The following is a 12,194-nucleotide window of genomic DNA, read 5'->3' as shown; positions in this document are numbered from 1 at the left end:
CCTTCAGTGTCTTGTTTATTCTTTATAAAATCCTGACTGGCAGGCGCTTTCTGTGGAGAGTTTATAAATCCAGTTTATTGCAAGAGACAGAAATCAACAGACTGTATAGAAAGATCACAGTACAGTCATTTTTGTTAATGACAAGCTAATACCAGGGCTGTACATATGCTGTAATTCGCAAGAAACTCATAGGATGCGGCATTGGGCACAGAATTCTGCTTCCTAAGAATGTGAAAAATTATATATATATAAAAATTTTATATATATAAAAGAGCAAGTTTCTAGCCCTTATGTCTATAAAGTGATGCTCAAAAGTGTGGTTTTAATTTCCTGCTGAAAGTTTGGTACCACGAGGGTGCCAACTGATTTCCAGTTGTCAGATTGGTAACATAAATTATGGAAGAGAATCTCTATAAGTTTAATTTGCCTACTTTCCCCAGGTTGCAGAATTCAGCTTGACTTTGCACAGCATTTTAAAGCACAGAGTACATGCAGCCCTGATTAATACTGAGTAGTAAAGACAAATGATGACGATGGAGTAGAAGGTGGGGGGGAGGGCCGGACAAACTGGACCTTGTATGATGAGGGAAAAATTGGCACATGGGTCCCCACCACAAATATGTCCCCTTACTTATTGCCCCAATGTAGGAGGATGACGCGTGCAGGGTTGGATGAGGCTGTACCAAGTAGAATGTGTGGAAAGAGTTCTAAAATTCAGACAAATGTATAAAGCATCAAGAGATACCTTGCCAGGGTTGAGAGTTGAGGAAGAAAGGAGAGGGAATGAGGGCTAGTGTAAAGCACGTCAGGAAGAGAATAACACATGTACAAAAGAATTATCTCCCTTTCAACCCCTGGCACCATAACTCACTAGACATGATTCCCTTCCCAGGGCCAAGAACAGACTCCAGGAATCTTGGCACATTCCCTCCCCCATGCATCCCTTCAACATGAAGATCCAAGTGCAAACTGTTTGTGACAAAGGAACAACTGGTCTGGGTGTTGGGTCCAGGGCCATCCTGATGGGAGCTGTATGTTTTAGTCCCAGTCACATCCACAACATGAAATCCTTCAGATGCACCTCCAGGAAGACGCCCAACAGCAAATGCATCTTCAACATTTGGCTTGGAAGTCGGAACACAAATGCCTATAATCTTAGATCACCCCCCTTCCCACCCCCCACCAGGAGAGAGCAAGACACAACTGCCCTGAGTTGGTATCCGGAACAGGAAGAAGGAGGAGGAGGGTAGCCACAGTATTGGGCAAGTCACAGTGGGGGTGCTTTTCCCCATGTCAAGTTTGACTCACTCTCCATTTCCCAAAGACTTGAAGACCCCTTTGCCCCGCAGAAGCGCCCTGTTCGAAGAGGCTGGCTTGGCAGGGGTGATAACCTTCTTAGCCAAAGGATTGCTCTTTGGGGGTTCAGAATGATTGGGAGGGTCATAAATCCCTGTGTGCTTCAGTGTAGTTTTTCCAAGAAGTTCTTTGAACACAGAATCCATATTTCTGGCAACCTCCTATCAGTGGAAAAAGACAAAACATGGTGAAAGGAGCAAGAGAGGGAGGAAAAGCTAGAAAAGGGAGGGGAAAAATGGATAGGTTCTTACCCGGTCTACCTCTACCCGTTTCTCCACTGGTCCCTGTCTCTCAAAGTTATTGCCAGCCCAGGTCCGTGGAGGAACTTCATTCCAGCGATCTGGCCTGGGGAAAAACAAAGAGCACCAAAGAGTGTATAAAACAGACATGTCAAACACAAGGCCCGGGGGCCGGATCCGGCCCGCAAAGTGGTTTCATGCGGCCCGCGAAGCCATCCTGGAAACAGTGAGGGAACGGCCTCCACTGCCTTGGCCCTGGCCCAGAGACCCTCCTTCTGCCAAAGACCCTCAGATCTGTCCCACTCCTGCCCAGGCCCCCATAGGCACCCTTGATGCCAATGATGTAGAGCTGGCCATGCCCACCCAGTAGGCCACGCCCACCCTGGCCATACCCACCCGGCCCCTTGAGGGCAACCGCAATGCTGATGCAGCCCTCAATGAAATTGAGTTTGACACCCCTGGTATAAAACATAAGACTGCATATGGACTTCTTAAGTGTATCATCAGTGTTCTATCCCCTGTGGTTTTGTTTTTTTGTTTTTTTTTCAGTTTTCCATCCCTCTCAATTACCTTAGACCACCCCTTTCCAAGTGCTGGTTGTAAAGGATATTTGATAGTGAAGAAAATGCCCTTCAGAGAGCCTTGTGGACACAACTTATCAAACTCTGCAACTGGGAATAGTTATTCCTATGACACAATTACTGCTGCCTATCAAAAGCAGTGTGGAAAGCACACATTTCAGTAACAGAGCAGTGATCAACATCAGGCATCTCCCTTCGTGTCATGCCCATTTGTTCTCTCCATTCCTCTGCCAACATTCCTCTGCCTGCATCGACAACATTCTCTTGAAATGCCACTTCAGCTAAAAAAATTTCTAGCCAGGCTTTATATCGTTAAAAACACTCAGATGCATTATCAAGAAGAATGCATGGCCTGCCTCTGCTTTATAATGCTTGTTTTGCTTACTTTATTTACTTACTTACTTATTATAAGGGAGCATTCAGAATTGGAAGCTCTGCTTGCTTGCAGGCTGGTTTGTTTGTTTGTTTACAAACAAAGCATTTGAATTGGGAGTCCTATGACTTATTGTAACAGATCATTCAAAATTAGAATCTCTCCATTTAACTATATCCCAGACCACACAGATATTTTGTCCATTTTAATCCTGTCCCATCTAATGCAGATGCTTCTTTTGGAGTCTACCAGAGCAGAAATGAAATACTCCCCAGGTATTATTTGGCATTGTCTAGATAATATAAAGTAAAGGTAAAGGTTCCCCCGCAAATGCGTGCTAGTCGTTTCCAACTCTAGGGGCCGGTGCTCATCTCCGTTTGAAAGCCGAAGAGCCAGCGCTTGTCCGAGGACGTCTCCGTGGTCATGTGGCTGGCATGACTAGACACCAAAGGCGCACGGAACGCTGTTACCTTCCCACCGTAGTGGTCCCTATTTTTCAACTTGCATTTTTACGTGCTTTCGAACTGCTAGATTGGCAGAAGCTGGGACAAGTAACAGGCGCTTACTCTGCTACGCGGCACTCGGGATTCGACCCGCCAAACTGCCGACCATCTGATCGACAAGCTCAGCGTCCTAACCCACTGAGCCACCGCGTACCTAGGTAATATAAAAGCCACCTCTAAATGTCCCTCCCACCTAATTAATCCAGCACATGCCAATACACATTTGTGCCCTCCCCTTCAATGCTCTCACCGATCAACAGGGTGAAAGGTCTTAGCCTGGGTTGGTTGAAGGATGGGAAAGGGTAGGCGGCCCCCATCCATGAATGGTGATGCCAACTTGCGAATGGGGCTACTCCCTCCACGCTGGCGGCTCACATCTGAATTGACACGCAGCCTAAAATATGAGACAGAGTCAGAGAGAGACAGAAACAGAGAGAACATCTGCTTAAGAGACAGATCCAGTCCCAAGACAAGCCCTCTTTGGGGCAGCAGGCAACAGATCATAGAGGTAGTATCAGTCACCATCACACAGCACTGAGAATTTGGATGAGGCCTACCTGCCACACTTCTCCTACCTGCTTGTGGGTTCAGGGAGCAGTTCCTCCAGAGATGGTCCAGTATCAATCTCTAACCTGGAACTGCGGGTGTTAGATTGTTTTTCACTGGAAAAGAAGCAACCAAAGAACCAAGAAAGTTGTTAGAAAGAGGGGCTGATGTCTCCTCCCTAACTAACTCACACCTTCCTCCAGAGTCTTATTTTGAGAAGATCTTGGAGGAGACTTAAATTAACCATTTGAAATAAAGAAGGCAGCTCCCCACATTTCGTATTGCACATCTGTTTTTCTTTGAAAAAGAAACAAACCAAGCAGTCCCCAAGGAAAACCATCAGAAAAAAACCCTAAGATTCTAGCCCTCAGGTTAGTACATAAAATCTAAAAATAAAAGCCACAATTACAATAAGTGCCATTCCAGACGAAAGTAGTAATAAATAATAATGATGATGATGATGATGATGATGATGATGATGATGATGTTGGAAGGGACCTTAGAGGTCATCTAGTCTAACCCCCTGCTCAGGCAGGAAACCCTATACCATTTCAGACAAATGGCTGTCCAGTCTCTCCTTAAAAACTTCCAGTGTTGGAGCATTCACAGCTTCTGGAGGCAGGTTGTTCCATTGATTAATGGTTCTAACTGTCAGGAAGTTTCTCCTTAGTTCTAGGTTGCTTCTCTCTTTGGTTAGTTTCCATCCATTGCTTCTTGTCCTGCCTTTGGGCGCTTTGGAGAATAGCTTGACACCCTCTTCTTTGTGGCAGCCCCTGAGATATTGGAACACTGCTATCATGTCACCCCTAGTCCTTCTCTTCATTAAACTAGACATACCCAATTCCAGCAGCCGTTCCTTATATGTTTTAGCCTCTAGTCCCCTAATCATCTTTGTTGCTCTTCTCTGTACTCTTTCCAGAGTCTCAACATCTTTTTTACATCGTGGTGACCAAAACTGGATGTAGTATTCCAAGTGTGGCCTTACCAAGGCATTGTAAAGTGGTATTAATACTTCACGTGATCTTGATTCTATTCCTGTTAATGAAGCCTAGCACTGTGTTGGCTTTTCTGGCAGCTGCAGCATACTGCTGGCTCATATTTAAGTGATTGTCAAAGGATATCATAGGCTTGAATATGAAAGTTGTCTAATGTTGTGGATTTGGTAACATGTATGAAATATATTGATTTCCTCATGAACATAAAGGCTAAAATGTTTGTCAAAAAGAATGAACTGGTGTCTCTATAGTTGCAAGTGCATAAAAATAGAAATTCACAGGAAGGGATGAGTTTTGGGAAACAACAAATAACATTCTGGATAACTGTGATCCAGAGGAAATATTAGATGGGTGAGATATAATGAAAAAATTCAAAAAAGTGATTGGGGCATTTGGAGATCCTAAAAAAAGAATGATAATTTTGATGGAATAAGAAATAATGAAATATACAATAGGTAATCCATTTTACACCAAGATAATTTGCTATACATCTCCATACCTTTCTGTTCTTGCAAACTATTCTTGCGTCCAATGCGTATCACTTTACACGTTGGCTTTTATTCTTTAAGCTTGTTGTCACATTTTCTTTTTGAGGATCTCACCAATTCCATCCAACCCTAATATTCCTGGTTTCAACTATCATTTTGATCTATTCACTCGTACTACATGTATTTGTATTCCAATTCCAAGCCCACTCAATAAACTTCTTTCCTGCTGGTGATTCCTGTATTCAATCTACACCATTCATTATTGACTCTATCACTTCTTGTTCACATATAACAAACTGGGCAGAAGCATACCCCAAAATAGTTGCACTCATTTTAAACACACATTCATTCCTACCCATTAATTTTGTACCAACATTTGCACATAATAAAATTTGTCTGTCCAGTTTCCCACCTACAGCAAATATTCTATGAACATACACAAATTCATCTACTTGTTTGCCAATTATGCATAATTGTTAACTTCAAAGAATTACCATAGTTCCTTGATGCAATAATGTCCAGATCCACACTCTTTGTGATTTATACAGCTATCATTTAAATTTTGAAACTACAACAGGTGAATGCACATTCTTGTGAATGTTGGTGTTAAAAAAAAAAAGAAAATAGATCAGGCTCTGAGAATGACCTTTATATGGAAGAGAACTAGGATGGCAGGAGAAACCTACAGTATAAACACGTTAAATACACTAGGAGGAGAATATTTAAGAAATGGGGATAAAACAGGCATTAATGGACGAAAAGTGAATTTGGATTAAATACAAGAGTGCGTTATCAGTATGAAAGAACCCTGAAATGGTTAGGCAATATAGAGAGAAAGAATAAAAATTAAATCACAAGACAAATATATGAAGAACCATGAACAGTTTGAGAGGATGTGGAATAAATTTATGGTAGATGTTGAGATCTTCAGAAAAGAGCGGCAAGTTGTTTAAAGAACAAAAGGCAATCAGGATGCATGAAGTTCAATTTCTTTTCCTTCTCTCTTTTCAGTCAAGAGTTTAATTTCCTTCTCTATCTGTGCTTTGCAAAATGTTACTTACCTGAAAGGGAATATTATGGAAAATTTATAACTCAAATGCATTCCCACGACCACTTCCACTGCAATTGGCTTTAGCAATTTTTTCTCCAGACTTTAAGACAATCCTAAATATACCCATATCCAGACAAATCCACAATCCTTGGTCACTGACATGTATGGAAGCATTTGATTTCTATTTAACTAACATTGTTGTGTTATTTCTCTCTCCTTTTCTCAGTCCAGATTGGGAACGGGGCTTCTTGGATATTATTTTATTTTCATCCTGGGATAGTTTCAACTAAAGCACTAAAGCACTCAATCTGCAGCAAAGCCTCCCTTTTATATGCTAAGCATGAAGATTTCACCTGCAGTCTTGCATCTTTCCAGTCCTACCATGGTCCGCTTGCTACTTTCCCCATGACTGGCAACACAATGGCCACTCACCTGTCTGGTAAGACAATGGGTGGTACTAATCCTCGGTTGCCACCACGTTCACCTCGCCGCCAGCCAACTGGGATTCCTCGCACAAACCGCTCTTCAGGTTGAGCTATGGGACCAGAGCGGGGCACAGCTTCTGATTGGGAGTCGCCTTCTGAGAGGGCAAGAAAATGAATAATTGGTAGGTCAAAAGGCCCTTCCCAACCCACCTGCAGAAGAACTCCTCAAAAGTCAGTGAGACAACATGTTTCTGCAACTCCACAAGGGAAAACGTAGTGAAGGTTTATTCTCAGCAGTATCTGCAAACTAATTGTAGACCATCTTAAGGATGGCCCCACTTGTTCTTGTTGGAATTATTGGATCTAGCAAATAAAAGATGCTTATGTGTGCAGAAGGTGGACAGAAACATACAGTTGTCCTCAGCTTATGATGCTTGCTTGGTGACCATTCAAAGTTATGATGTACCTGAAAAAGGGGACTTAGATCCCAGATCCAAAGTTCCAAAGGTCGCCACCTCCTACAATCACATGACTGCATTTTGGGGGTTGGCAATACTGGTGCATTTATGGCTATTTGCAGCATTTTGTTGGTCACCAGACTGACCTGTATTTCAATCGTTACAACTTGCAACCGTAATGGGCAAGCTCAAGGACTATCTGCATTTAAGTATTGTATTGTTAAACAGGAGACTGAAGCTTATTGAAATAGCTTGTAAAATGGTCATCATTATTATAACTAGGGAATGGAATTCATAAGAGTATTTTTAGGAATACCAATGTCACATTATTAATGCAACCAGGGGGTGGTTGGGCCACGATACAGATTTTTTGTCTCTGCAGTATCTATGGGATGAATCAGCAAATTTCATTAGGACAGTGGAGGAGCAGGAACCACCTTTGTCTCCTAAAATAAGGTGCAGACTGTGACATGCTTGTTCCATAAAAGGAAACAGATGTGAACCAAGGTCCCAAGGTATCTACTCATATTTACTCTTGCACAGACTGCCTTTAATTCTACTGCATGGCCAGAAGATACTCCAATAAAGAAATGGAGGCCAGAAACCCAATTTTTATATATCAGAAATGTATAGCATTTCCTTAAGAGTCACATTTAAAGCATATCTAAAGGAGAATGTTCAGTGTTGCTGAACTATAGCTCCCAACATCACTCACCATTTACCACGTTTAACTAGAGCTGAGGGACCATGAAAAATGCTTAGACCCTGATCCAGGACACAGATTCATGTACTCTGCTTTAATTCATGTCTGTATTTAGATAGATGGCTTCCTACATCGTCTTTCTCCAAGAAGCTCAACTACAGACTCCCCACCACTGATTCCCTTCTTCTTTTTTGCACTGGAAAAAAAACAATCCCTGTAACCTAACTAAGAATTCTTGCAATTCCACCCCCACCCACCCCCAATGTGGAGGGTATCAAGCACGGCAAGACAAAACAGGTCACAGAATTTCCCCCTCCATATATACACACACAAACACACACACACACACACACACACACACACACACACACACTCACCATCCTCACTTGCTGGAGTTTCTGGGGTCCCCTCAGTCTCGGGCTCTTCTGCTGTGGTCTCGAGGGGCAAGACATCACTTTCGAAAGAGAAACAAGAGACCAAAAATGAGAACCCAGGGTTGTTTTCACATGACACACTTAACTAGGTTATTGGGCTGGGGCCGCACAACAAACCTAAGCACGTAGGCATACAAGCAACACACATACCAGGATTGTTCTCATTTCTTATGAACTTGCTTCCCATACAGTCATAGACCAAAAACATAAAGAGCATAAAAAGAGGAAAAATATCAACACAGGCTACCTAAAAGCTACTGGCACTCACTAGTGTTTGAGAGCTGATTTTAAAAAGTACGCTATTCAGAACAATTGGGCCCTTCTGTGGATGGGGAGACAGAAACAACTAAGCAGGTACTACAGGTTTGCTCAAGGCTTTTTTTTCTCATAGAATGCTCAGAACGGCATTCCGGCACCTTTTTTTTGCAAAAAAAAAAGAAAAGCTCCCTCTATTGGCTTTAGGAGTAGGCAGTCTTGGCTCTTTTTTATGACTCATGGACTCCAACTCCCAGAATTCCTGAGCCAGCCATGCTGAGGGGAAAGAGAGAGGTTTCCAAGCTGAGCCATGCTGGCTCAGGAATTCTGGGAGTTGAAGTCCTTGAGTCATAAAAGAGCCAAGGTTGCCTACCCTGCACTAAACTAGAGGACGACATTAAAATTATTTACAAGGTTACTTCTTTAGGAACTAAACTTTTAGAATCTAAAACAGCTAATTCAAAAAAGTCAACAGGAAAAAAACTTTTTCATCTGCTTCTGTCTTTTGGAAGGTAAAATTAGGTAACAAAATAATCTATTTCCTATGTTAACATCTCTACAACGAAATCAATAAAGGTAACAGGAAAGAAATGAGAAACATTTTTCTCAATGTAATATGTCTAATTTAGCTGATGCTAGAAAAAAATAGTATCTTTTGTACACTCTTGAAAACTATTTTGAATCTATAACCATCTATTACAACTAAACCACTTTAAATTAAACAATTCTTAAGAATGAAATATTCTTAATTTGGACTTTACTTTTACTGTTTGGACTGTTGTGTGTTTTGAAAAATAGATTATTTAGAATCTAGTTATACTGCACTTCAGTCTTTAAATAATTAACCTAGTATATACATAACAATATATGATGTTTTCCATGTTGAGCTTAACATCAATAACAACATTTATTAAAAAGGCTAAAATAATTTCTGGTGGTATTATCTGTACATTAAAGTTTTGTTTAGTCACAATCTTTCAAAAGTTGTTACATATGTGCATAAGTGTAGTCAGTAGCATATGCCTTTTTAAAAATATCAAACATGCAAAGAAACAAAAATAAGTCCAAAATATCTGTATTACATCCAGAAATGCCAACTTTGCAACCAATATTTCTCATCCATAACTATGGCACCCTAAGGATACCTGCATACATGCAAATGCTTCTCTGGCATCAGTAACGCAGCAGGGATTGCTTTTTCCTTCCAGTAACAGATTGCTGGGAAATTCCAAACATGGCCTTGAGAATTCCAACGTTTGTTACAAATTTTTCTGGATGTGGTTGGAAAGAGGCTGTTTGGCACCAGAGACCACTGCCACAAGGAACACAGCTCTGGGTTGGAGTTCGGAGCAGCTCCAGGTAGGGGCTCAGCACGGGCCGCGGCGTGGCAACTGCGGGGAGGGGAATCTCCACGGCGGCTGTGGGGAGGGGAATCCCCACAGCATGTGGCTCCGAGCTACGGGTGTGTGTGCAAAGGACGGGCGGCAACGCCATAGCAAGACACCGGCATCGCTTCCAGTGACAGCACCTCTGAGTTCCGGCACCTTTTTTTTTAGAAGAAAAGCACTGGGTTTGCTAATATTATAGTCATATATGTAACGCTGCCATTATACCCGCCAGACTTTCCAGGCCACTCTAGGCATTTCCATCCATTGTTTCTATTGTCTGATAAGGCTCCTACCATAGCACACAAAGTGGCCAAATTCTGCATGACAGCATATAAAATCAAGAAGATGCTCACAACAAGTTAGCAAAATAGTTTCTCCCTGGTTTTTCTTTCTTCATTTCCTTATGCTTCCTTTCACTCTCAGCAACCACTTTTATGTTTACTCTACTTGTTTTATGTATTTATGTTTATAATTACTTGCTTAATGTACTACCTAATTATTTATACAGGGCGTTTTTTTAAAAAAATATACATTTTAATCATATTTTAATCTTGTTACTTAGGCCTGAATTCCCAATGATGGGTCCTGTGTGCCTATCCTCCCCCCAAATTCCCTAGTATCACCCTTTGGTGTTTCTATTATAAGTTTATATTTCTATAAAGCCTTTCTTATTGTATTGTATTATGCTGGTCTTGGGCTAAAATAAAGTTCTTGTTCATTTGACACCAGTTTAGAAAAAGGAAGATAAAAGAAAGATGTTTGTGTGTGTGTGTGTGTGTGTGTGTGTGTATTTATGTATGTGACGGGGGAGTCAAACAGTGAATAGGCTATAGTTGGGGGTCTAAGCCATTCATATCAAACCCACTGATGTCTAACTTCAATCAAAGAGAACACAATTTCATCTTTTGCGGTGACTGTACTAGACTGAACTCTTAGTAGAAAGAGCCCAATTTCAGACTGAGGCCAGCCTAAGGATCTGAGTTATAACATGGGAGATGGGGGCAGGACAAGCACATGGCATCCAAACAGTTGCAAAGGCATTCTTGAATAGGAATATGATGCATCTCCACTATCTTTGAACACAGACCCTCAAATCTTGACACGTGCATACCCTTCTATGTGGGGCAAACAGCACTTTGGACAAAAGTTAAACTAACCAAGTTTAATAGACTGTGTACATGTGGATATAGATGTGATCCCAGCTGCCACACCGCTATGGAAAACTGACAAGGCATGATATGCAGAACCAGCTTTGCATAAACAATATCTGCACACAGCCCTGCTGCTTTCTCCCCCAAATCACCCTCCTTTACCCCTTCTCATACCAGTATTCCTCTTCAGCCAGAGCCATGACTTTCTCATACTGGGGCCCAGGCAGCTGATTAGCTCCAGGAAAGATGGCTTCATGATGGACGATCAGGCACTTTACCACCTCATTGATGTGAGGCTGCACTGACACGGCATCCTGGCCCGCAGGTACTGTCACCAGGGTGGGGCCGAAGCAGACAGCTAGGTTGTGGGGGTCCATCATATTCTCATCACTGTACTGAGATAAACTGCGGGAAGAAGAGGGGAGGGGAGGCAATAGAGTTCCCTTAGCAAAAGAAAGTTCTCACCATGGAAATCCTACTTGCCACCGAGGGCCTGAATACTCACTGGTTGAGGAAAGCAAAGAGGTACCGCAGAACCACCAGTACTGCAGATGGAAGCTGAGAAATGAGAGCCCGGAGGTGTGAGATGCGCTCAGCTAAAGGCTCCAGGTCTGGAAAAAAATGGATAGCAATGTGAGATAGAGGACCATGCATGGCAGTATGGGATTAGCACTTCTGTATGTGCGTCTGCACCCCCACAAACTCAATTAATTTTCTTCTTTGAAATATTATAATTCATAACCTCTTTGCACTCAAAAAGAACAATGGAAACTGGGCTTCCGATTTTGCGTAGTAGCTCAGCAGCTCCATACTCTACGGCCAATTTTTTTCCTGTTAGGGGACCCTAAATGGGCCTAAAATCGCCCCAGAGAGGCAACAAAGGAGGGGAGAGATGGTGGTCGATCCAGTCATTCAGGGAAAGCCCTCCAGAAACCAGCAGAAGAAAGGCTAGCTTCACTCCAGAGTCTCTAGCCCAAGCTACAAGCAGCCAAAGCCCAAAAGCACTAATTCAAGCTTGATCGTAAACAACATGTTTGGAACTGGGTAACAATATTGATTCTCTCCCTTCTACTTGATAATTGATTTCCTGGGGGGAAAAAACCAAGAAGCAAAATCCTCCAAAAATGAGAAGGAGAGGTCTCTTGCCCCACCCTCCCACAGAAGGAAGCAGCAAATTAAACTTTTATGGGGGACAGAAATATATTGAAATGAAATGAATATAAGACTTAAATCTCGATAAGTTTGAAA

General features: G+C 42.1%; 1 protein-coding gene across 2 annotated transcripts in view; it reads right to left on the bottom strand.

Annotated features, from left to right (window-relative positions):
- Positions 1-6: 6 nt before the first annotated feature.
- The window catches only part of ARHGAP4 (Rho GTPase activating protein 4), a 58,083-nt gene continuing 45,895 nt past the window's right edge, over positions 7-12,194 (bottom strand). Inside the window, exons 16-23 of one of the 2 annotated variants that reach the window (XM_081319889.1) lie at positions 11,452-11,557; positions 11,121-11,351; positions 8,096-8,172; positions 6,565-6,712; positions 3,628-3,714; positions 3,303-3,446; positions 1,608-1,701; positions 7-1,517 (exon numbers count right to left, since the gene is read on the bottom strand). In XM_081319889.1, coding sequence (XP_081176015.1) covers positions 1,305-1,517; positions 1,608-1,701; positions 3,303-3,446; positions 3,628-3,714; positions 6,565-6,712; positions 8,096-8,172; positions 11,121-11,351; positions 11,452-11,557 — 1,100 coding nt within the window. In that variant the 3' untranslated portion in view covers positions 7-1,304. The remainder of the gene's footprint in view (positions 1,518-1,607; positions 1,702-3,302; positions 3,447-3,627; positions 3,715-6,564; positions 6,713-8,095; positions 8,173-11,120; positions 11,352-11,451; positions 11,558-12,194) is intronic. The other variant, XM_081319890.1, reaches the window with a different exon arrangement.

This window comes from Vipera berus (assembly GCF_964194415.1).
Source record: "Vipera berus genome assembly, chromosome: 2".
In the NCBI taxonomy this organism is placed as follows: Eukaryota; Metazoa; Chordata; class Lepidosauria; order Squamata; family Viperidae; genus Vipera; species Vipera berus.
Note: the sequence above shows the minus strand (reverse complement) of the source record. Positions and strands in the feature narration are given on the sequence as shown.